The following is a 26,188-nucleotide window of genomic DNA, read 5'->3' on the forward strand; positions in this document are numbered from 1 at the left end:
AGCTTGGCTCCCTACTTCTAACATAGCTGAAAACAGCTTGGCTCCATAATTCTAACATAGCTGAAAACAGCTTGGCTCCCTACTTCTAACATAGCTGAAAACAGCTTGGCTCCCTACTTCGGGAATACAAGATGTGTTGATAAACTTGTTGGGTCATGTCTTTTTCAGTTATTGCAGCACTTGATAGTCCTGTTTGATAACATTAAATCACTATATTACAGGGACATTTAATTTCACTCTAAATATGTTTTCATATTTCCCTATACTGATAACTTTTGGCCTAAATTGTGAGATAGAAAACAAGAAAACAAATAATTGTACACATTTATTCTCTTTAAACAGTTACAGGAAAATAGCTTTAAATACCCCCTAAAGTCCATCAATGCACCCGTGCGTCAATTTAATTAACATAATAAAAAATATATAGAAGTAGTTTTGTGACACCCCAAAAAAATTGGTTAAATATGTGTAAATCCTGAACTTTATTACATCTCCTAGATGTAGGACAGACACTTCAAAAACGTTATATATATATTATTTCTTTTGTACTCTCTGTTTTGCCATTTATGAATGTGTTATTCAATGCATTTCTATAGGCTATAGCATTAAAGGCCAAATTCAATATTTTACCTAAATGAAAAATTAAATAGCTAAAGGATCCATGGTATGATCTTAAAAAAATTCCATATGTTAGCTCAGTAGAACTCACCCCCCCAATACCCCATTGCAGGTTTTCATGATTTGGAAATTGCTGTCACAATAAACATTCTACTTCCAGATGCAGTTTATCAAATTATAGATGCAGAAATTAACAGACAAGATCCCCAAGATTATAACATCTGCATTCAAACAGGCACACACGTAAAGCAGTGCACTCAAATTAGAACAAACCTTTATACTTCAGTGAAACATTAATCAAATATGATTCATGACTGTGCAGTTAGCTATATAGACAACCAGATCTGTGTAGTTCCCCAAAAAAGTAATGATTGTGAGCGCCCCCTGTGTTTGATTAGAATCATAAATTGTAATTTAGTGTTTGGCATATATTTGCATCCGTGTACAGTTCCTGCAAAGTTTAAAGCGTACATTGTAAATTGCATGTGTCTAGCCTAAATACATCTTGGCAGGAATATCAACCATTTCACCAACTCCTCCATTAAATTTGGAGTATATTCCATTTCTGTCTCTCTATCCCAAGCTAAGCTTTATGCATCTCTTCTCCAAGACGTCCTATGATCGTATCTGAAACCATTGTATGCACTCCACAAGTTCTTTTCAGACTGGTAAAATGTGTATATGAAGAGGGGAAAAAATATGCTAAACGTAATATTTGCATTAGATCCTTACACATATTAATATGTTAAAAGCAGTGGTGTCAAACACATTCCATGAAGGGCTTAGTGTCTGCGGGTGTTTTGTTTTTAAGACTTAGACAGCCAGGTGAGGGGAGTTCTTTACTAATTAGTGACCTTAATTAATCAATCAAGGGAGGAGAAAAAACCCGCAGACACTCAGCCCTCCGTGGAATAAGTGACATGTATGTTAAAAGAAGGGTAAATACTGTATAGAAATGGATTTTGCTCTCAGTACATGTAACAAAACCACTTTTCTCTACCTATCAAGCCTTTAAACCAGAAAATATATTTTACCTCCTCCACAAACAAAAATTCTCTGAAATCATCCACACAGATTAGACTAGAACAGACCAGTCCACAGTCCACCTCTCTCCCTCAAACCACTTGCTCTTACCATTATCCCTTCAATAGTGTGATCAGAAACATAATGTATCTAACAAATCAAAAGTTCATTTCCAGATATGGCATGTGAAGTTTGAAAGGGTGTTTCCGTTTTATTTGGTCTTCTCTGGTTCTGTTTGTACTCCTGCATCGGACTGGCGTTTTCCCTGCAAGGAAAGGAAAGGGTCATTTCACTTATCAATATAGCTCCAACTCCATGTAAGAAGCTACATTTGCTTCCCTCACATTACTTTGCCCAAAGCAATATCTTTCAATGACATTTCATAGTGAAGTATAGTTCACAGTCATAGGGAGTTGCCGAGGCCATCTAGTGGTTGCAAATTTGACTGAGAGGGATTGCAAATTCTGCCTACCAGGTTTTTGAAGAACAAGTGGATGGAGTTCCTCTTCTCCAGTCTCTTAGGGAGGACGGGGGAATCCTCCATAACCTCGGAGGGCCCTGACACGAGCTTGCTGTCCACAGCAGGGTCCTCTGGGGCCTTTGGTTCATCCTTGGCTACACTTGGGCCAGCTACCGCTTCTGCAGCTGGGGCAGGGACTTCCTTTTTCGGCACAGCTGCCTGATTGAATTATGACAAATAATCAAGAGATCAATTTCAAAGTATAATTTGCATAATTTAATGTTCCTCTTAAAGCCATTGGGCATCCATTATGATGTTGCCTCCTTGCTCTCGCCAGTTAAAAAAGCTGAGCACACACATTAACACACTGACTAGCACAATACAAGAGCACAACTGATGCAATTAAATAGTGGCTGTATAATGGAATGATGACATAAGTGGGAACATTGCTCTGGCTGATAAATATCATAAAACGATGAGAAATTAGAAAGTATCACTACCAGCTGTTTTCGCTATCATGTGTATGCAACATATCAATTGCTGTACCAAATAATGTTCATTATTTATGGAGGATATTTAATTATTTGTGCAGGATACTTCAACATGGTAGTACCAGCATAGCATAAGCTGAACTCAGTGAGATCACTCTTGTTAATTTCCCACTGGCTGGCAAGTATTGTCATTTACCCCTTTGAAAGGTTTCTTGAGGAGTCGGACTCCACTTGTTCAAGCTGTCTGGGCTTTTGAGGCCATTTGGTTTAGCAGATCCTCAAATTATCACACCATTCTGTTATTGTTTATCACATTTTCTTGTATTTCCAAAATTACATTTCATGAGTAGTTCCCGTTGAGAACCAAAGTGAGATGTGAGTAAAATGTCTGCCTTACCATGGTCTTGAAAAGAGAAAAGGAAGTGAAAGGAGAGGCTTTGGAGGCAGCAGGTGTCTTCTCTTCCTCTGGTGCAGGTGGTGGTGGTTCTAGAGTGGCAGAGGCCTCCAGAGTGGCCGTCTTTGAGAAGTCTACATTCTTTACCGAAACAGCAAAAGAGAAAACTTAATTATAAACCATTGTCAGGATTAAGGAAGGTGTAAGAGCCCATGAGAAACAAGAGTCCGCCACCTGGAAGAACCAGAAAATAACCCACTAAAACAGATAGAGATAAGAGGGTGATAAAAATCTCTACTCAGGTACCAAAACTGGTACTGTAAAATAGATATTATGTAGTTTGCCCCTTAGGGCCACTTTATTGCTGAGATGAATGAAACAACTTGTAACTGATCAGAGGAAGCTGGTGAGAGGAGCTATAGGAGGATGTGCTCATTGAAATGGATGGAATGGAGTCACATGGAGACAACGTGTTGGACTCCATTCCATTGATTCCATTCCAGGCATTACAATGAGCCAGTCCTCCTATAGTTCCTCCCACCAACCTCCTCTGTAACTGATAGCGTGAACACCCATTTTCACCATGCAACCCAACAGAAAGAGACAGATGGCACGTGAGGGTGGAGTATGCCAAGAGTTCTCTCCTTTTACCTGTACTTCCACAACCGGCTGTGGCTCCACTGGTTCCACAGTCTACAGGAGAGCAGAACGATGTTAATCTGAACATGTGACATATAACTAGACCTTATACTGTATGGTCTGCATGGCAAGGCACGGATAGGTGTGTAGAAGCACAGTTCACCACACAAATAAAGACAAAGTCGAACATATACAGTCAGAATGAAAATCTAATTCAGTTTCTGTATGAACACATACAGTCAGAATGAAAATGGGATAAAATGACTGAATTAGATTTTGTTGGATTTCTGATGTTGTTTGGGATGCTGTTATGCTATTTATGTTCACAGCTGAATGAATAGATGCAGACCTCAGCCCATTCTCCACAAGTCATGCCATCAGTCCAGCACTATCTAAAGTGTGTTGATTCCACATTGAGAAAAACATAAGCAATAAAACGCCATGAAATGTCACAATATGTCACTGGAAGTATCAGGATAGATTTACATTTACAGGAATGCTCTGAAGAATTGCTCTGAGAGACTGTTATGTTTGGTATCTGTATTGATGCTCTGCTCAAGAGAAAGGGCAGCAGTCTGTATGATGTAGCTAGTAGATCTTGTACCCACAAGATGCAATGATTTTAATACAATTAAATGAAATGAAGGACAGTGAGCTTAACTCTGTTAGCTTCAAATTGGCTGAATGTTGTATTATCATACCGCTGCAGCAGGCTTGGCAGGGGCTCTGGCTCCACTTGTTGACTTAACCTTGATTTTAGACTTGAGGCCTATCAGTGCCTCAAATTCAAGCTGGTGAAAGTAGCCATAGGAGGATGTGCTCATTGTAATGATGGAATGGAGTCACTGGAATGGTACCAAACACAAACACATGGAGACAACGTGTTGGACTCCATTCCATTGATTCCATTCCAGGCATTACAATGAGCCAGTCCTCCTATAGTTCCTCCCACCAACCTCCTCTGTAACTGATAGCGTAAACACCCATTTTCACCATGCAACCCAACAGAAAGAGACAGATGGCACGTGAGGGTGGAGTATGCCAAGAGTTCTCTCCTTTTACCTGTACTTCCACAACCGGCTGTGGCTCCACTGGTTCCACAGTCTACAGGAGAGCAGAACGATGTTAATCTGAACATGTGACATATAACTAGACCTTATACTGTATGGTCTGCATGGCAAGGCACGGATAGGTGTGTAGAAGCACAGTTCACCACACAAATAAAGACAAAGTCGAACATATACAGTCAGAATGAAAATCTAATTCAGTTTCTGTATGAATGAAAATCTAATTCACTTTCTGTATGGACACATACAGTCTTGAATGAAAATCAAATTTAATTTCTGTATGAAAACAGTCAGAATGAAAATGTAATTAAATTTCTGTATGAAATGAATACTTGGTCTGCTGTTTCTTTGGGTTAAAATGACTGAATTAGATTTTGTTGGATTTCTGATGTTGTTTGGGATGCTGTTATGCTATTTATGTTCACAGATGATGAATGAATAGATGCAGACCTCAGCCCATTCTCCACAAGTCATGCCATCAGTCCAGCACTATCTAAAGTGTGTTGATTCCACATTGAGAAAAACATAAGCAATAAAACGCCATGAAATGTCACAATATGTCACTGGAAGTATCAGGATAGATTTACATTTACAGGAATGCTCTGAGGGATTGCTCTGAGAGACTGTTATGTTTGGTATCTGTATTGATGCTCTGCTCAAGAGAAAGGGCAGCAGTCTGTATGATGTAGCTAGTAGATCTTGTACCCACAAGATGCAATGATTTGAATACAGTTAAATGAAATGAAGGATGTCACAGTGAGCTTAACTCTGTTAGCTTCAAATTGGCTGAATGTTGTATTATCATACCGCTGCAGCAGGCTTGGCAGGGGCTCTGGCTCCACTTGTTGACTTAACCTTGATTTTAGACTTGAGGCCTATCAGTGCCTCAAATTCACATCAAACTGTTACAATCTGACACACATTTATGTTTTATGTTAATTTTTACAAAATATTATCTGCTGCCAAAGAATGCTTCTAAGTGCCTTGTACTACAGGAGTTGGCTTACCTTTCTGCTGAAAAGTCTGCTGAACGGGCGGTCAGATTTCGGCTTGGCGGCCTTTGGTTCTTTGGCAGCACCCTTTGGTTCTTCTTTTGGTGTGTTGGTCACAGGTTGGGCGGCTAGTTCTGCTTTAACCTCCATCTTAGGTGGGGCTGCGGCTGGGGCTGGGGCTGGGGCTGGGGCTGGGGCTGGGGCTGCGGCTGGGGCTGCGGCTGGGGCTGCGGCTGGGGCTGGGGCTGCGGCTGGGGTTGGGGCTGCGGCTGGGGCTGTGGCTGCGGCTGGGGTTGGGGCTGGGGCTGGGGCTGGGGCTTGTGGGATTGACATTCCTCCTTTGGCTGTTGCTGGAGCATCCACTAGTTGTGCAGCCTATTCGAGAGAGACACAATGGAAAATAGGAATAGTTGATCACCGACATCTAGTTAATAGCTCACAAAACATTATTTATTTATATTTATTTAGTTAGTACTCACAGTAGTTGTTGTTGGTTGGGCCTCTTTCTGTGAATGTTTGGTAACAACAAACAATAGTTAGTGCTGGTAAAAAGTTGAACAATCACCATTCTGGTTCCGTGAAGAGATCATATATCTTCTGTCTAAATAGCTTGCTTAGAGGCCTTGCAGTGGCATCTTTTGCAACAGGCTTCACAGCTGAGGAAGGTGCCCCTTGACCTGCACAGGTCTTCTCAGCTGCGTTTGGTCTTCAGCAGAAGATGGATGCCAATTACGACTACTGACACTACTAACTACTTGTTTTAGATTCAAGAATCATTGACTTGTTTAACTTAATTGGGATTAAATGTAATTATTTTGAATGATTGAATTCATATTTTTTTCCCTGAGGAATTCAATAACAGTCACAATCACAGTCATCCAAAAGTCTCTCAATGTAGGTTAATATGTTGCTACTGAAACAGAATAGAATTCAAGTGTAAATGCTAACAGCAGCAATGTTGAATGAGGCCTTATGTTACCAATGGGATGAAGATGATGTTAAGAGTGGTAAGAGTGAGATGTCTTTCACTTTTTCACCTTTGTTGGTGTAAGCAGTACGGTAAAGGTAAAGTAAGGCTGCGTCATGAAAAGCTTTCATAATTATTTTAGATGACTTTTACAAAGGCACATAATTGCATAGCATTACATGTAGACTATACAGTATACTAAATAAACTCTGTGCATAACTGTATCTGTATTGAATTGGATTTAGTGTTTTTGCATAATGTATGTTTCAAATAAAATACATGCTTACCTGGTCTTTTGCAACATCAGGGGTGGCTGTTTCTTGCTTGTTTTTTTTAATGGGAGTCACCTAGGTAACACACAGACATATACTGAGTATACCAAACATTAGGAACAGCTTCCTAATATTGAGTTGAACCCCACCCCCTCCCCTCAGAGTAGCTGCTGCTTTTGCAACAGCTAATGGGAATCCTAATAAAATACCAAATACCAAATACCATCTCTCCTACAGTTGTGTCAAGTTGGCTGGATGTCCTTTGGGTGGTGGACCATTCTTGATACACACAGGGAACTGTTGAGCTTGAAAAACCCAGCAGCGTTGCAGTTCTTGACACAAACCAGTGCTCCTGGTACCTCCTACCATATCGAGTTCAAAGGCCCTTAAATATTTTGTCTTGCCCATTCACCCTCTGTACAGCACACATACCCGATCCATGTCTCAATTGTCTAAAGGCTTATAAATCCTTATTTAACCTGTCTCCTTCCCTTCATCTACACTAATTGAAGTGGATTTAACAAGTGACATCAATAAGGGATCATAGCTTTCACCTGGATTCACCTGGTCAGTCTGTGTCATGGAAAGAGAAGTTATTAATGTTTTGTATACTCAGTGTTAATTTAGTGTCTGTGTACAATCTTGGATGGCAGGCAAAATTGTTAGCAACTTTTTGTTTCCTATAAAACAAATCTAGCATCTAAGTGTATCGTGATGTTTCATAAAAATATTTCAAATGAAATGTAATACCTACAGTAGATAGCAGCAATATCAAAGTATTTTAAGAGTATTTTACAGTCACAGGGAACAGTGAAATTACTATTTTCATAGGATAGATGTCTTTCAGTTAGTCATATGCAATGCCTTCAGACGGTATTCACACCCCTGGTATTTTTCCACATTTTGTTGTGTTAGAGCCTGAATTTAAAATGGATTACATTGAGATTTCTTTGTCACTGGCTTACACACAATACCCCATAATGTCAATGTGGAATTATGTTTGTACACATTTTGATTAATTAAAAATAAAAAGATGAAATGTCTTGAGTCAATAAGTATTCAACCCCTTTGTTATAGCAAGCCTAAATAATTCAAGGAGTAAAAATGTACTTCACAAGTCACATAAGTTGCATGGACTCACTCTGTGTGCAATACTAGTGTTTAACATGATTTTTGAATGACTACCTCATCTCTGTACCCCACAGATACAATTATCTGTAAGGTCCCTCAGTTGAGCAGTGAATTTCAAACACAGATTCAACATCAAAGACCAGGGAAATTTTCCAATGCCGCGCAAAGAAGGGCACCTATTGGTAGATGGGTAAAAAAACAGACATTGAATATCCCTTTGAGCATGGTGAAGTTATTAATTACACTTCGGATGGTGTCCATACACCCAGTCACAACAAAGATACAGGCGTCTTTCCTAACTCGGTTACCAGAGAAGAAGGAAACCGTTCAGGGATTTCACCATGAGGCCAATGGTGACTTTAAAACAGTTACAGAGTTTAATGGCTGTGATAGGAAAAAAACTGAGGATGGAACAACAACATTGTAGTTACTCCACAATACTAACCTAAATGACAGAGTGAAACAAAGGAAGCCTGTACAGAAGAAAAATATTCCAAAACACGCATCCTGTTTTCTACAAGGCACTAAAGTAATACTGCAAAAAATGTGGCAAAGAAATTAACTTTTTGTCCTGAATACAAAGTGTTATGTTTAGGGCAAATCCAATACAACACATTACTGAGTACCACACTCCTGTCACGGTCATCATAATGGATGGACCAAGGCACAGCAGGTATGTGAATGGTCATTTTATTTAACACGAAAAAAAAAAAAAAAGAAACCGATGACCAGACGACAAACAGCCTTGTATGCTCACACAGCAGTACAAAGAACAATCTCCCACAATCCCCAAAACAAACAAACTCCTAATTATAGGACCTTCAATCAGAGGCAACGATAACCAGCTGCCTCCAATTGAAGGCCCCAATCCCAAATACTAAACATAAAAATAAACACCCTAGAAACAGACATAGAACTGTACAACATAGAACTAAACCAAAAACCCCAGAAACATAAATAAAATGCCCCTCTACATAAACACACACTCAAAACCATATCAAACAAATACCCCCTGCCACGTCCTGACCAAACTATAATAACAAATAACCCCTTTACTGGTCAGGACGTGACAACTCCATAGTTTCAAGCATAGTGGTGGATGCATCATCTTATGGGTGTGTGTGTAATCGTTAAGGACTGGGGAGTTTATCAAGATAAAAAATGGAATGGAGGTAAGCACAGGCAAAATCCTAGACAAAACCTGGTTCAGTCAGCTTTCCACCAGACACAGGGAGATGAATTCTCCTTTCAGCAGGACAATAACCTAAAACACAAGGCCAAATCTACACTGGAGTTGCTTAGCAAGAAGAAAGTGAATGTTCCTGAGTGGACAGTTTTGACTTAAATCTGATTGAAAATCTATGTCAAGACTAGAAAATGGTTGTCTAGCAATGATTAACAACAAATTTGACAGAGCTTGAAGAATTTTGCAAAGAATAATGGGCAAATATTGTACAATCCAGGTGTGCAAAGCTCTTAGAAACTTACCCAGAAGACTAACAGCTTTAATCACTACCAAAGGTGATTCTAACATGTATTGACCCAGGGGTGCGAATACTTATGTAAATAAGATATTTCTGTATTTCATTTGCAATACATTTGCAAACATTTCTAAAAACATGTTTTCACTTTGTCAATATAGGCTATTGTGTGTAGATGGGTGAGAAGAAACAGAAACATCTTTTTAATCCATTTTGAATTCAGGCTGTAACAACAAAATGTGGAATCAGACAAGGGTTATGAATACTTTCAGAAGGCACTGTAGCCACTGACATCTACGGTTGTCTAACTGATGGTACACAAAGAGGTCCCTGGCAAAGCACATACAGTACATGTTCTCTCACTGGGATGGCCATTGTGCTCTGGGGATGGCGTAGGCCTTCCCTCGCTATATTTTCATGCATCTCAACTTCCAATGGCACAGGCCTCCCTTGTGAGCTCACACTATAGGCTGAACAAAAGACCACCACATTCCCGCATGTTCAAAGGATTTGATTAACTGGGGCTATGTTAACTCTTTATGGAGGCATGATTCCAAAAGAAGGCATGATGAAGAGAAATGACAATAGCTGCCTGTGTAATCATTCCTTCTAGACGTGGTCACTCTTGCTCAGAGACGCCCTCATGCTGCCTCTACACATGTTTTCACACACAATGATCACTGACAGCACTATATAGTCTTAAAATACAATGACATCACTGATGGAACACTGTTTTCTCATTTAATGTTCTGTGGTCCCTACTTCACAACAGAAGATTAGGATTACCATAGCATAATCAATCATTAGGCTAAATGTTTTGCTATCAGAGGCATATTTGGAATTATGACAGAATGGCAACCTTTCTTTTCCATACCAAATAAATGATGGTTCTTCAATAGTGTTTGTAGTGGTTTCACAGTTGGACTTTTACAAAGGCTTGAAATAATTATTTCTCAAAATAAATTAGTGTCACTTTTAAACATATTTTAAAACAAACATGAGGCAAATAGATCAAATATTATGTGCATATCTATTCACTTATGTACCTTACTGTTATAACAACTCTTTAACAATACAAATAAAATCCTAAGAAATGTTTTACTTACTAGTGTTTTGAAGAAGTTCATAACTGGATTATCTTCTGTTTGACTCTCTCCCTCTTGGTTTTCCTGAATGTGACTGCTTTCCTCGGCAATTTTGGGGCTTTTGACCTCCTCTGCCTCTGGACTAGGGTTGGGACGCTCCTTTGAAGTCTCTGTATCCTCCTTTACCTCAGCAAGTGGCTCCTATAGACAACCGCGAAGAATGAGCCCTCAGAAATGTGAGTGTTTTAGCAGTGAAGCTGATACGCTAGCAATGAGCCTGTTAGACGCAGCATTGAGACTGAAGCACAATTCCAACCATGCCTCTGCCTACTCGGGGCACCATCAACAATCATCCTTTTATTAATGCTTGTTTCCACCCACACTCACTGATATTCAGCAATGTTTGAGACTTCTGTCTCTTTTGCTCTGAGAAATGTCAGCAAACTCAAATATCTTGTTTTGTTTTGTGTTATGTTGATATTGTAAGAAAATCCCCTATTCGTATCTGACGATATTTAATTTTATTTGAATATTCCTTACAGTAATATGACTTAGAGTAATATCATTCTGCAACACCAAGTAAGGATAGTGGCACCTTTCTTCTTTGGGTGGGCTGGATTAAGGTTCCTCTGACTCTATAGAAGCTACATCTTCAAGAAGTTCTTTCATCTCTTCTAGTTCTTCAGCCATTTCAGGTGGGCTTACACTCTCAGGCTCTTGTTGAGGTTGGCTGACATTCTTCACTTTAGGCTCTACAGTACTTATGGGGCTAGATTCAAGTTTTTCAGCCATTGCTGACTCTACAGCAGCTGTATCTTCATTAACACTTGCAATGTCTTCCAGCTCTTCTTCAGGTGCAGTGCTCTCCTGTCACGCCCTGACCTTAGAGATCCTTTTAATTCTCTATTTGGTTAGGTCAGGGTGTGACTAGGGTGGGCAATCTATGTTCTATTTCTTTGTTGGCCGGGTATGGTTCCCAATCAGAGGCAGTTGTCTATCATTGTCTCTGATTGGGGATCATACTTAGGCAGCTTTTTCCCACCTGTAGTTTGTGGGATCTTGTTTTGGTACTGTGCTGTTTAGCCCTACTAAATGTTACGTTTCGTTTGTATTTTTTATTTTTTTTTGGTGTTCATTTAATAAAGTAAGATGTACGCCTATCACACTGCACCTTGGTCCAATCCTTCCAACAACGATCGTAACATCTCCTCTAAAGTTTTATCCTCTGTGACTTCTTCACCAATGGCCAGTTCTGTTGTCTCCTTTTCAGGTGGGCTGACACTATCCTCCATAGGCTCTTCTTCAGGTGGGCTGACACTCTTGTCTGTAGGTCGCTCTTCAGTGGTTTCTGCGTGAGCTTCAGTGGTTTCTGGCTGCTCTTCAGTGGTTTCAGTGGTGATTTTAATGGCGTCTGCCACAAGAAAATCAGACAGCAATGGAAGTTGCATTGGAAACAAATGTGCAGCCATCAATATTTTCCAATCCAGTTCAATGGATGATTGCAAGGAAATTATGCCTTCGTTTGTCTCCTTTATAATAAGAATCAACAGGGATGTTTGTTAGATCTGTAATAGGCTTTGTTATACATTGGAAAGTGAAGAATGACCTGTGAATATTTCTCGCAACAGATGCAATATTACTGTAAATCAATGTTACCAATTCACAGTACACCTCACATTACAGTGGCTATATCCGTAGTTAACTTCATTGGAATAACCAAAATCATTTAGATTTTGATATGTAAAAATCTCAAGTAAGGAGCTGGTGATCATTAATTAATTATCAGTACACTGAGTGAAACTGAAATGGAACTAATGCCAACCCAATTTGAAGGGATCACTGATTAGATACTTACAGCTTGGATCCCATCGGTCACAGCCACAGGGACTTTCTGATCTTCCGCAGAACTTTCAATCTCCTCCACAATCTTCTCCCTTATGGGCTCCTCCTTTTCCAGGGCTGGATCCGGGTTGGGGGTGGGTTGAGGCTTAGCTTTCTTCTTGAACAGATTTTCAAAGATGTTCACTTTTTCTTGTGTACTGTTCTTGGGCTCCTCCTTCTCTTGGGTGGCTGGTTCCAGTTCCGGTTCCACTGTGTTTTGAGTCTTAGCATTCTGTGTCTCTGGTTCCACTTCTGGAACCTTCTTGACGGCAGACTTCTGTTCCACCACCACAGGCCCAAGACCACTGCCATCTGCCTCCACTATACCTGACTCTTCAGAGGGAGGCAGTGAGGTAGGCATACTGTTCTGCTCCACAGCTGCTTCACTGGTAACTGCAAGATATAAGTTAATTAGTCGGTGGGACAAAGAAAGATATTTGATATGATTCATCCTTTGTACACAGGCATCATGTAATACCTGACTTATTATCTTTTATGTCCGGTAATGGAAATTAGCCAGTTAAATGTACCTAAACATAATTGAAAATGTAATCTATGTAATCCCCAAAAGTTATTATTTATCATGAGGGCCGTGAACAATAATAAGTAATGCTGCATTCTCAAAGAAAGGTTAACATCTCAGCTTTCTGGTATTTATTTTAATAAATTGCTCAAGTACACAGTACAAATATGAAATATTTGATATGATGTATTTCGTACTCAACAAAACTGTATGAATAACGCTTGAAATTACTTATATGCTTTCTAAATATAGCATAATCAAATTATAAAATTACTAACTATAAAATTTCACATTCCTTATAAGTAACTGGAAAAATACTAATTTGTATGTTTAATGTTAGAGAAAATGTGCATATTTTCTATAGTTCTCTCTTGATCAAAACGTCTTCCTCCATCACTGTGAATGTCTCACAGAGCTCTAGATTGGCTTCCTGAACACTCATGAACTTTCATTAATCTTGTCTGTCTATGACAAATAGAAAGTGTTTTTTTGTCAAATCTATAAATGATTTTTGATGAATGGCTATAAATGGATCTCTGAATGTGCTACCGTGAATAAATCACTCTCTCCTGCTGCGCTACGACGTAACGATTGCAGGCATTTATGTGCTTTGATGTAGGGTTCAGTCAGGAGTTGATGGACAGTCGGAAGTGCAAATGAAATGGTAGGAGGCATATCCCAGCTGTGTCGGTGGGAACCAGGGCTATCGCTCAATGAAAGCCATTTCGATCTACTGGGTCCACGGATCGATTTATAAGCGAAAAATGACGATCGGAACCGTTACCAGAACCACACTGGTTGTGATTGGGAGTCCCATAGGGTGGTGCACAATTGGCCCAGCGTCGTCTGGGTTAGGTTTCGGCCGGGTTAGGCCATCATTGTAAATCAAATTCTTAACTGACTTATTTAACCTTAAATTAAGGTTAAATAAAAAAATTGAAAAATAAGGTCCCCAAAACAGGGGAATTTACATCTAAGAGGATACATATTAGTAATCTTAGTTCCCAACATGTAATTCAGTAGAACATGGGAGGGTGTAGGAAATGGTATGCAACTTTACCAAAGGAGTTTCCTAACAATACTACCTCTATGACTAATCAATGCAGTGCTAGGCTCATTACCCTAAGCTAAATGCAAGCAAAACCTTTCCTTGTGCTGTATGTAAAACTAACGTGCTACTGGGGACACACAGGCTAGTCATGTGACACAAACACAGTCTGGAAACAGTGGCTTTAGCTGCTCACTTGCTAGTGAATAGATGACCAATATCAATATTATCGCCCTTAAAGAAAATACATATGTACTTGGCCTGCAAATCCTTGTACAAAACTGTTGATCCAGTGAGGCAATATACACAAGGACTGATCAAACATCTGTTCATCCTCTATGTTGAAGGCTACGCCTATAGTTAACATTGAACACCACCCAATAGCACTGACAGACGGCTGTATTTACAGAGAATTATGAGAGACTTGGAAATTGATCCAGACTAATCCAGCAATTCAAGGTTGATTACAAGGGATAGTGTCAGTGCCATGTCATCCCATTGGAGTAGTACATAAATAACTTGGTTACCATGATAGACATCATAGACAGAGGTGTTGCAATCAGTTGGGTCCACAGTTTGGGCCTTATTGATCATGGGTAACAATCAGGTGACAACAGGATAAATGGCTATCAAATCACTCATAGACACACCATTCTCCAGGCCATTGGATGAGATGCTTACAGCATGGCCATTCAAATCTCCATGCAGGGGCTTTTCTGGAGCCTGCTCAGCCTATGAGAAGAAAGATGGTTGACATGAGCTTCTCTTGTCATCATTGTTTTCATCATATCACTTTCATCGTTACTCCATTTTGTACGGACCATCAATTAGTATTAGATGCATGTGCATACGTAATATCTCTAATATATTACTGCCTGTAATTGAAACTACTATTATTAGACAGCAAACACTTCCATTGGGTGTAAAATGCCACAACCAGCCTTCTTTCCCCTGTATTCCAACATTCAAAGTAAAACATGCATGCTGTCAAATAAGGCTATTATCAAACATACCTTGTTTTTGGAATGCTCATTGCCCATCTTGATCGCAGTTGAAACCTGCAGAAGAAACTGTTTGTCTGTGTGTGTGCGTGCGTGGGTGTGTGTGCGTGGGTGCGTGGGTGTATGTGTGTGTGTGTGTGTGTGTGTGTGTGTGTGTGTGTGTGTGTGTGTGTGTGTGTGTGTGTGTGTGACTGCAACATATGTTCGTAACATCAATGCTGTAATGAGATACTTCATTCTTGTATCACAATACTATAGTCTCCAAATACAACAACAAAGTTAGATGAATTCAAATGCGATGATTATAAATATCAATAAACTAGGATACTCATCTTATATAAATGAATATCATTTGAAGCAAAGCTAATAGATACAACTTAAAAAAAACAGCTATAGAGAAGGAATGGACTATACTAAACCAATGGCATTTCAAAGCTAAAAGTATTTGAGGCTGTCTTACCTTGTGCCAACTCCTATGGCAAGTAAAAGCAGCAATAGCACACCCCTGCTGTGAAAGTAGTGTGTTTACAATTTGTCTGTAGTATTCCAGCTATTAGTGGGAGCAAGTTGGAGATCGACTTGCTGCTTTGCAATCTGCTCAACTAAGTATATGCACATAGGAGTTTAGCCCTTTTCTTAAAGGGGTGGGGCTCTCTCTTACTCATCAAAAAGGGATCTATTTGAATACCAAACACACAACCACAGCAAAAACACTCTGTCAACTGTCAGAGCATCTCTGATGTACTCATGCTAATCTCTTGAATTCTCTCTGAAAATGTTCAAATAAGAACATGACAAGCTTTGCTTTATCAGACAGATTTTGATGACAATACTGTATATCTCAAAGAGCCCATGAGAAATTGCAGTGAGAGGTAAACTCATGATGCCTAAGGTGTGGTTGGGATTGAAACAGGATGTGAATGTAGGATATGTGGAACCATTGGAAACATTGCTTATTTGCTTAGTGGGTTCCAAGTAATCCAAATATCTGACACATGATGCTGACTACATACTTTGATATTAAGTTGTTATACAGCTCAAAAACAGCTTTATTTTACAGTGTTTAATTTATACTACTGGATTAAATTACTTAATATGACAGAAGAAAAAAATACTTAATGGCCAATATGATCATTAACAAAAGTTTAAAATGAACAAAACTGTAATTGACAGCATATCACCAAATAAATCTATGATCATGTAGAGTTTTTTATTTGGCCTGAAAGCTGGATTCATTTAGATCAATGACATCACATAATATTATATATAATGATCCTAACAGTGGATCACTGTTAACCTTTTGAATAACGACAAGATTTAGATTTCTGCCTAAATAGACATACCGAAACGTATTTATTTTTCATGAGATGGCCATAAACAATAACTGGTAATGATGCATAGTTTAAGAAAGGTCAGGAGCTCACATTTCTGCTAAAAAAAAGTTTTAATTTCTGAGGTGTACTCACCTTTGAGGACACAAGGTCAAGTACATAGTACAAATTTTATGAAAATATGAAAAATCATTTAACCTCTAGAGGACCCCTTCCCGCTCTGATCCCGGTACTGGGATTTATTGACAAGATACCATGGCGGGAAATTCAAAACTGCAAGAATCTAATAATTTCAGTTTCTCAAACAATCATCTATTTTTCACCATTTGAAAGATAAACATCTCCTAAATCCAACCACATTGTCCAATTTCAAAGAGGCTTTACGGCGAAAGCATAAAGTTAGGTTATGTTAGGAGAGTACATTGAAAATAGCTGTGTGCAATGTTTTGTCAATTCAAAGACAGGCGTCACCAAAAGCAGAAAACCAGCAAAATTATGCACTAACCTTTGACAATCTTCCTCAGATGACACTCCTAGGACATTATGTTAGACAATACATGCATTTTTTGTTCCATCAAGTTCATATTTATATCCAAAAACAACATTTTACAGTGGCGGTGATATTCAGATTTTTTTTCTACCTCAAATGCTTCCGGTGAATCAGCATTACAATTTACAAAATTACTATTCGAAAACATTGGTAAATTATAATATTGTCATTTAAAGAATTATAGATTAACATCTCGTAAATGCTACCGCATTGCCAGATTTCAAAATAACTTTACTGGGAAATCACACTTTGCAATAAACGGGGTGCAATGCTAAGAACAATAGGCTAGGCTATACAGGTTAGAACCATCTAATATCAATAATACTATTGTAAATATTCCCTTACCACAACAAATGTTGTTTCTTTCGACAAAGTTCATAATTTATGTCCAAATAACTCCAAGTTGTTCCATGTTGTTAGCGCGTTCAGTAGGCTACTCAAAATGTAGGGCGGGGGGGGGAAAGTCACGACGAAAAGTAAAAAAAAATATTTTTACGTTCGTTCAAACATGTCAAATGTTGTTTAGCATCAATCTTTAGGGCCTTGAGAACGTGAATCGGATAAATATTTCAACAGGACCTCTCCTGTGTCTTGATAAACATTTGAAATACAAAGTCTCATCTCACATGAACGCGCATGTGCGCGCAATAATGAAGTGATGACATCCCAGGGACGTCAACTTCCCTTCCTTGTCATCCGGTCTCTGTTCATCATAGACGCTTCAAACAACTTTATAAAGATCGTTGACATCTAGTGGAAGCCGTAGGAAGTGCAAAATGAATCCTTTGTCACTGTGTGTTCTATTAGCAATGACTCGAAAATAGTACAGCCACAAAATTTTCATTTCTAGCTTGTATTTTTCTCAGGTTTTTGCCTGCCATATGAGATTTGTTATACTTACAGACACCATTCAAACAGTTTTAGAAAATTCAGAGTGTTTTCTATCCAAATCTGTTAATAATATGCATATCCTAGCTTCTGAGTTGGTGTAGGAGGCAGTTAAAAATGGGCACATATTTTTTTCAAAATTCTCAATACTGCCCCCTAGCCCCAACACAACAAAAGTTGAGTAATAAGGCCCGTGTCATAGAATAGTTCTGAAGGAAGGGGTGAAGTCAGGCGCAGGAGACTCAGGTACGTGAAACACGTAGTAATTTAATGAAGGGAAAAATCAGTCCAAAAATATCAAGCCGAAAAGGCAGGACAAATACCAATAAAGGAAGACTAACACAGTCTTCTAAAATAATTCGGGACGCAGCCCAGCAACCCTAACGCCTAAACGCTAAGACATAAAATGGACAGAAAAATAAATTCCCCAACTTACAACAGCAGATTCGAAACAAGAAACTGACAAACTAAATACCCTCCCACTAATTACAAACAAGAAACAGGTGCGCACAAAACAGACATAACTAACAAACACGTGAAACATGGATCGATGGCAGCTAGTAGGCCGGCGACGACGACCACCGAGCGCCGCCCGACCGGGGAGTGGCGCCACCTTCTGTGGACGTTGTGACAGCCTGAAATGACATAAATGCTTTCTAAATATAGTAAAAATCTAATTATAAGCAACTTATTATAAGATTCCACTTTTATTATAACTGTAAAATGAATACGATCCTACTAAGTAACCGTACAATATTGGCACTATGTCATATAACTGAAGACTGAGAGTGTTCTCCTAAATGTCCACTGAGCAATGCAGAGGCGCTATTCAAATTTGTGCAGACTTGTTATAACATCAGCTTTAAGGAGAAAGTGATTTTGTCCATCAGTGACCAGGAGAAGGTGGTCTTCTTTCAATTCTATGACACAATTTAGTATATATTCATGTTGAGAGATCTAAATCCAGCTGAATATCACAGCAAGATGAAACTACAGCTATTGGAATTGATAGACTGTCCCCTTTTATAAGCCGTCTCCCAGACTGGGCTATGTCACTCAGAGGAAGAGCAAATAAAAGATTTGTCTGGATAGGCCAGATAATTTGACACGTCACTCCCTATGCAAATGTGGGGTCTGAAACCTGACACTTCAAGTCATCTCTATGAGAGAGTGGTAGCAGAGAGCAGACCAATGGGGCTTTCTGGCGCTATAAGGCACAGGACCCTATGACGTTCACAGAGCGCTTTGTAGATCAAAATGACAGTCAGAACCGGTCCGGAACCGCTCAAAGTCCCCCATAAAGGGACTTAACATCTAAGAGTTAATCAAGACAAAGGGTTCTATAATCTAATCAATGTGGATCATCATCCATGGACCTGCCACAATAAAGCAATTGTTTGACTTTCATAGAGCAAACTGAAAGTTGATAACAGGCAATCAAAACAGAGATGCTTCTCCAGGGAAAAGCAACTGATCCAGACTGAGTGAAATACTAAACATTTAAGACAAAACTAATATCAGTATCAGTTTAGTTTGTGTTTTAGTGGCCCAATCAAGTTGAAGTTGAACAGCTTATACTCATTATCGATGCCAAGCTGCCTAGAAACGGCTGGCTGTAGGCTATAGTTCAAAATTACTAACTAATGACTACGGTAACCAATCATTTTCTGACTGTGAATTAAGTAGGAGAAGGATCCCGAAACAAAACAAAAATAACTAATATTGTCATCAGATGCTGATAGTACAATTTTTAAGGAAATAATTGCCTGTGAGCAACTTTCTTTCAGCTGTGAGTGAGTCGCATGAACAATAGACAGACTTTCCTCCATTGAATTCCTTGGAGACATGCCAAATCACTCCCACTACTGTAGCCAAAGCATGCAAGAATGAACTTTGTGAATTAACACAATAATTATGGTCTGAAAAAATCGCATTACCCCATGTAGTATGCTGTATTAGTCCATGATGCTTTCTTATTTTGTGCACTTTACATACTGGACTCCCCTGTGGTCGCACTGTGAACATGATTTTTGACATCCGGCAAGGCATGCTTTGAACAGCACACAGGAGACCTCATGCAACCCCTATTAAAAAACTTAATGCAAGAGCTAACCAAGATATTTCAAATGAAAGAAGGAATCTTTAAAGACGCAGTCCGGGATCCCAAGCACTTAAAAATGTGTAACATATTTATGAATTGGGGACCGGTTTTGGCTCGTGAGCACTACTTTCAAAACTACTGGCTGAAATTATACAAAAGCTCTGGAGCATCACTTGAACTATGCATTTATCGTCAATGGGATGTTTATAGTATAGAACATTGATCTTGTACTATTTGTTATCTAAACAAACCCTACCATATATGTATTTTAAATGAACTTTCTAAATTATATTTGCCATGTTCATCTTTGTTATAATAAATCTGAGTAAGTTGCCCATAGCTGCCTTTCGACAGCTCATGCATTCTGCCAATATTTGAACTTGGGAGCAGTTCTGTTTGTTCTGATTATTTACAGAGCAGAAGTTCCGGTTACTCCAATCACGTGTAGAGTTATTGTACTTTTGGAATGCAGTGACTCTGGTAGGCATATGAGTGGAAATGTAGAAATGCTTAAACCCACTTTTTGCAACTCTTTGTTATAAGCAAAGCATTCCATATCTGAGCTTTAGTCCCATAAGTCTTTGTAATTCCCTTGGAAGATATAGTTCAATTGGCTTTCAGAAATCATTTGCAGGACAATACAGTTATCAATACATTTTGGGGTTTTAAAACGAGGCCATGAAATTAGATGATCAATTTGGCCTGCAAAAAAGACTTAATGACTAATTTCATGCAAGATCCTCCAGGTGGATGGGCACATGAGAATGGTGGGACTGTGTCAATTGAGGAAAGATGGCGGAAGTGGATAACAAGTTTGAATCAATCAGCACGCCGAGCAGTTGGTGAAGATGAATGTTCTGAATGGACAAAAGTCGTATCAAAAAATGGAACAAAAAGGAAATTGTCTAAAATTGGACTGGAGGATACTTGTAGGAATGATAATGAATCACTTCTTGTTGGGATGTGTTTGTTGAGTAAGGATGCATATGTGGGAGCCCCCTTTGAGGTGTCAAAAATGGTGAAGTATGCGCTGGGAAAAGTGGAGTCTGTCAGAGTGACCAAGAGTGGTCTTATTTTGATGCATTGTATTTCTGAAGAACAGAGGAAGATTGCAGTGAGCCTCAAAAGAATCTTGACAACAGAAGTTTTGTGTTTCAAACTTCGAAGTAGAGCACCAGTCTAAGGAGTCATTTCAGGGGTGACAACAAATGTTCAGGTTGAATCCCGGAAGAGAATTCCTGGTGTGATTGGTGCCCGGCATCTGACCCGCTGGGTGAATGGAGAAAAAGAAGAATGTTTGTCAGTCCTGTTTTTTTTTGATAAAGAGCAAATACCTACGCATGTGAATCTTGGTAATGTAAGATATGCTGTAAGAGATTTCGTCCCCAAACCATTGCAGTGTAAGAATTGTAAAGGATTTGGCCATGTTTCAAGTGTGTGCAGACGGACAGAGTATATAGAGAACAGAGTATACCTGCCCTCCAGGACACCTACACCACCCGATGTCACAGGAAGGTCAAAAAGATCCTCAAGGACAACAACCACCCGAGCCACTGCCTGTTCACCCCGCTATCATCCAGAAGGCGAGGTCCATACAGGTGCATCAAATCTGGGACTGAGAGAATGAAAAACAGCTTCTATCTCAAGGCCATCAGACTGTTAAACAGCCATCACTAACATTGAGTGGCTGGTGCCAACATACTGACTCAAATCTCTAGCCACTTAATAATTTAAAATTGGATGTAATATATGTATCACTAGTCACTTTAAACAATGCCACTTTATATAATGTTTACATACCCTACATTACTCATCTCATATGTATATACTGTACTCTATACCATCTACTTCATCTTGCCTATGCCGTTCGGCCATCGCTGATCCATATATTTATATGTACATATTCTTATTCATTCCTTTACACTTGTGTGTATAAGGTAGTTGTTGTGAAATTGTTAGATTACTTGTTAGATATTACGGCATGGTCAGAATTAGAAGCACATTTCGCTGCACTCGCATTAACATCTGCTAACCATGTGTATGTGACCAATACAATTTGATTTGATTTATTGAAGAACGGTGTGTAGAAGGACGACGGTATTGCAATTGTTGTCGGGATCATTATCCTGAGTTCCTGGAGTGCCCTGTAAGGGTGAAGGAGATTGAGGTGGCAAAAGTTAGAGCAGTCAATCGAATCTCCTATGAGGAGGTGATTAAAATAATTGAGAAAACTAGTGATGCTAATGAAGATATGGTAGTGGACGCACCACAGCCTGTAGTAAATGTTTGCTGCAAGGCAAAAGATATCCTGTGTGTTAAAAAGGTGGTTTTTGTGGCATTCATTGCCACAGTTATAAACTATATGGCACAAGTCTCAAAGACATTTAAGAAACTGGTCATTTTTGTGGCTGCGGCAGAAAGGTTTTTGGGACTTGAAAAGGGGTACTCGCGCCGGAAGACCCAGGTTCCCCTTGAGCCTGTGTAGGAATGAGATCTGTTTTATTATTATTTTTTAGATAAAAGTTGTTTGATTTAGTTTATTTTATTTATTTTTTTGGTAGTTTGGTAGTTGTTTTGGTATCTTGTTCCTTTTTTGGGAATCATGTTTCCATCCCGCACAGTAGGTGGCGGAGTGCACATTAAATTGTGCGATCACCAATATACCATAAAAGAAGAAGAATATCCACTAGGTGGCGATATGGGTCTTTGGTACTAATCGTCACTAACCGTATCGTATGTAAAGAAGTCGACTTTTTCCTGAAGCAAAAGAAAGATGGCGGCTACCGTGAAGAAGACAGTTGTAAGCTAAAACTTGTTTGAATGAATCACCCATATCATTTGTTCAGTTATTATCTAAAACAATTTAGATTGTAAACAAATCAATTCAGGTAGCCTAGTGTTTAGAGCGTCGGGCCAGTAACTGAAATGTTTCTAGATCTGCCCCTGAACAAGGCAGTTAACCCACTGTTCCGTTATAGTAATACACATTTGTTCTTAACTGATTTGCCTAGTTAAATAATGGTTTTATATATATATATATATATATATATATATATATATATATATATATATATATATATATATATATATATATATATATATATATATAATTGTCAAACTATATTGATATTCGTGCTCTCCTCGTGCGTTGGGATCACAGCTAGCAGCAGTAGTAACATTAACGATTCAGTTGCCAGTTTACGTTAGGTTACTTTACTAACTAGCTAAGATGGTTATCTACAAACGACCAATCTATCCACAATTTCATAGGATACTCACTGATTTATTTAGCTATGGTTTTTATTTTAATGATGGTACCATTTGGATAAAAACGCTCAGCTAGTTTATCCTATGCAGCTATATGTTGCCTAGCTTGCTAGCTACATCCCCTCCCATAAGATATCCTGCTAGTTGTTCACTTTTCTTATCCCTATTTGCTATCTAACAAGTTTAATTGTGTTCTGTTCTTTACCTATAGATATCAATATAGCTAGGCTAATTGTCTACAAGCTGTATTTTCTTCTCATTCACAGGCAGTTGAAGATGTCAATGTCACATTTGAAGACCAGAAGAAGATTAATACATTTGCCAGAAACACAAATCGAATGACAGAATTTAAAGATGAAATAGAAGCAAAAAAGGTAAGTGGTCAATCTAGTGTAATGATAATGAAAATCAGAATAATTAGATTTTCTTTAGACTTGTTTCTTATTCTAGTGCATCATGTCACTACCGGTATATTATATACAGTAGTCTAACTATAACCATAAATTAGGTCTGAACAATATATCTTATGTATTTTAATTTGTTTTTGCGCGATATTCCGAATGCCTGTATCGCAGAATCGTTTTTGTTGTTGTATTTTTCATTTTCATGAGCATTTATGTCCGCTTGTCATGTTGTATCTTTGGTCTCGTCTCGTTCGCACCTTCTGTGCGCCTTCCCATTTACACCAGAGATCTGTATATAATGACGAGATGCTCATGTCTCCGCCCTAAACAATGGGAGTCGTTGTCCCAAAGGTGGGAAGGCAGGTGACAAGTTTACGTTCAAAATAAGCGTTTATAAACGCTTTGGGATTATTTTGGACAGATTTTTGGCGAGAGTGGAATCTCTCGCTTCGCCTCTTTCTGAAAGCCCCTCCCCCTGTTAGCTGAAATCAGAGCTTGTGAAATTATACCTAGATCCAAATTGGCTAAACTTGTAATATACATATTGGAGATTGTTTATGAGACCGGTGTTCATTTTCTATAATGCCTGCTACATAATTAGTGAATGTGCATTATGCATGGTTCTGGTTAAATTTGTATCAATAAGGGCATTTTTATAGACAGACCTGAAAGCTAGATCAGTGATTATTGCAACCACAAAAAAAGCAGGTACAACTATTTTGATAAAATAATTTAATTCACAATACATATTGTGAATCGGCCATAAGTTTGAGCAAATCGAGATATGAGATTTAGGCCATATTGCCCAGCCCTACCAGCAATCTGCTTTCTTCTCTTCTCAGAAATCTCTACAGAATCTGCAGGATGCCAGTGATGACCTGATGATGGCTGAGGATGACACTCTGCTCGTCCCGTATCAGATTGGAGACGTCTTCATCAGTCACACCCAGGAAGAGACCCAAGAGATGTTGGAAGCTGCAAAGGTATTGGTTACTATGATATGACTCATGTAGAAGTTAGGGGTATGGGGCAACCTCAGAAACCAGGATGCCTGTTCCTAAGGCAAACATGGATGGGTTATTTAACTAATTTAAATTAATGTTTCATAATGAACCCGAAGGCCGAGATGTCAAGGTATTATGGTTGACCCTATTACTAAGAATGCAACTTAAATCATTTGAACAATTCTGATTTATTACTATGTCAAACCTTAGTGTAAATAGTTATATTAACGTGCATTGTTTGTGGCTACAGGAACTACTGCAGCAGGAGATTAAAGACCTAGAAGGGAAGGTGTCAAAGATACAACAGGTGTTGGGTGATTTGAAGGTCCAGCTCTATGCCAAGTTTGGGAACAACATCAACCTGGAAGCAGATGAAAGCTGAGTGCTTAGCCCGGTCCTAGATCTGTTTGTGCTGTTTAGTATGACAATTAATCAATTATTATAGTTATTGATAATATGCCACAAACAGATCTGGGATCAGGCTAAGTGGGCAACTATCTTTACATATGGAGTTTTCAAGCATCTCGCATATTATCTGATCCACACAGTGCTGACAGGATGCTTGCCAGATTAACATGTTTGTCCTCTTCTCAGCATCAACACATTTTTTTTCAATGGTCTTATTTCTGGTATTATTTTGTACAGTCTTGTATGAATGTCAGTGAATGTACCACTTGTTTTTTTTGTTATTTTTAGTTTTTATGTACTTGCACTGGGTCTCAGTAATATATGGCCCTATGGACTGACACAGAAGATGTCTTTATACACCAGATGGCCATAAAGAAAACAACCGAAGGATTTACCTTTGCAGTGCTTGGAGATGGAGAAACTGTGGAGTTTAATGTGGTTGAAGAAAATAAGTGAGCAGAGGCAGCCAATGTCACTGGTACATGGAGTGAAACAGTTCAGGGGAGCAAGTACTGCTGCTGACAGGAACCGCTGCATGTCCTTTTACCATAATGAGAAAAATCAGTCCACGGGCCTATTTACTGAATCCCAGTGCAAGTACTAAACAATTAAAGCCACTTAAACCAGTCTTCATAAAGTAAAGAGGCTAACTTTTTTTTTTATGTTTACGATTTGGTTATGGAACAGAAATGAATACTATTGTATTCAGATTCAACTGATTTAAGACCAAAACATGTAGGTTACTGTGTGTGTATATCCCAAAGTCTATCTTAAAGGTGCAATCTGTAGTTTAATTTCTGGTCAAAAATACCTAGCAGGACTGAAAAAAACACGTTTTTTTTTGGTGCACTGATCATCTTAAATAGAACCAGGTTTATTTGTGTGTTTTTTGTTTTTCGATTGTTTATGTATTTCGCCAGTGTGGACAACCTATAAAGAAAGTTCTTACAATTCTGCTGCACAAGGTGTGGGAATTTTGTTATTTTTTTGATTGATTGTTAGTTTCAAAATTGATGGCATCCTGCTGATTTGTAAAAAGAATATACATGATTTTGGATTGATGAAATCAATTAGCAATTATTTAGTTATTTTACAAAATTTACTCTGCCACTTTTGGTATAACTCGAATGTATCACATAGCTCTAATAATTAAGCATGTGTG

General features: G+C 38.8%; 2 protein-coding genes across 2 annotated transcripts; one reads left to right on the top strand and one right to left on the bottom strand.

Annotated features, from left to right (window-relative positions):
- Positions 1-1,852: 1,852 nt before the first annotated feature.
- On the bottom strand, positions 1,853-15,692 carry LOC115166478 (proteoglycan 4). The gene is made up of 13 exons (XM_029720374.1): positions 15,534-15,692; positions 15,086-15,264; positions 14,723-14,804; positions 12,476-12,894; positions 10,642-10,821; positions 6,939-6,998; positions 6,164-6,190; positions 5,961-6,059; positions 4,688-4,729; positions 3,638-3,679; positions 2,990-3,127; positions 2,114-2,320; positions 1,853-1,906 (listed from the first exon to the last, which is right to left on the bottom strand). The coding sequence occupies exons 2-13, from the start codon at positions 15,110-15,112 to the stop codon at positions 1,853-1,855; spliced, it is 1,377 nt and encodes a 458-aa protein (XP_029576234.1). The 5' UTR covers positions 15,113-15,264; positions 15,534-15,692.
- Positions 15,693-22,640: 6,948 nt separating this feature from the next.
- Positions 22,641-25,987, top strand: LOC115165598 (prefoldin subunit 4). The gene is made up of 4 exons (XM_029718809.1): positions 22,641-22,743; positions 23,477-23,584; positions 24,457-24,597; positions 24,869-25,987. Exons 1-4 carry the CDS (start codon positions 22,717-22,719, stop codon positions 24,998-25,000), a joined length of 408 nt encoding a protein of 135 aa, XP_029574669.1. The 5' UTR covers positions 22,641-22,716; the 3' UTR covers positions 25,001-25,987.
- Positions 25,988-26,188: the final 201 nt, after the last annotated feature.

Source organism: Salmo trutta, chromosome 28 (genome assembly GCF_901001165.1).
Source record: "Salmo trutta chromosome 28, fSalTru1.1, whole genome shotgun sequence".
In the NCBI taxonomy this organism is placed as follows: Eukaryota; Metazoa; Chordata; class Actinopteri; order Salmoniformes; family Salmonidae; genus Salmo; species Salmo trutta.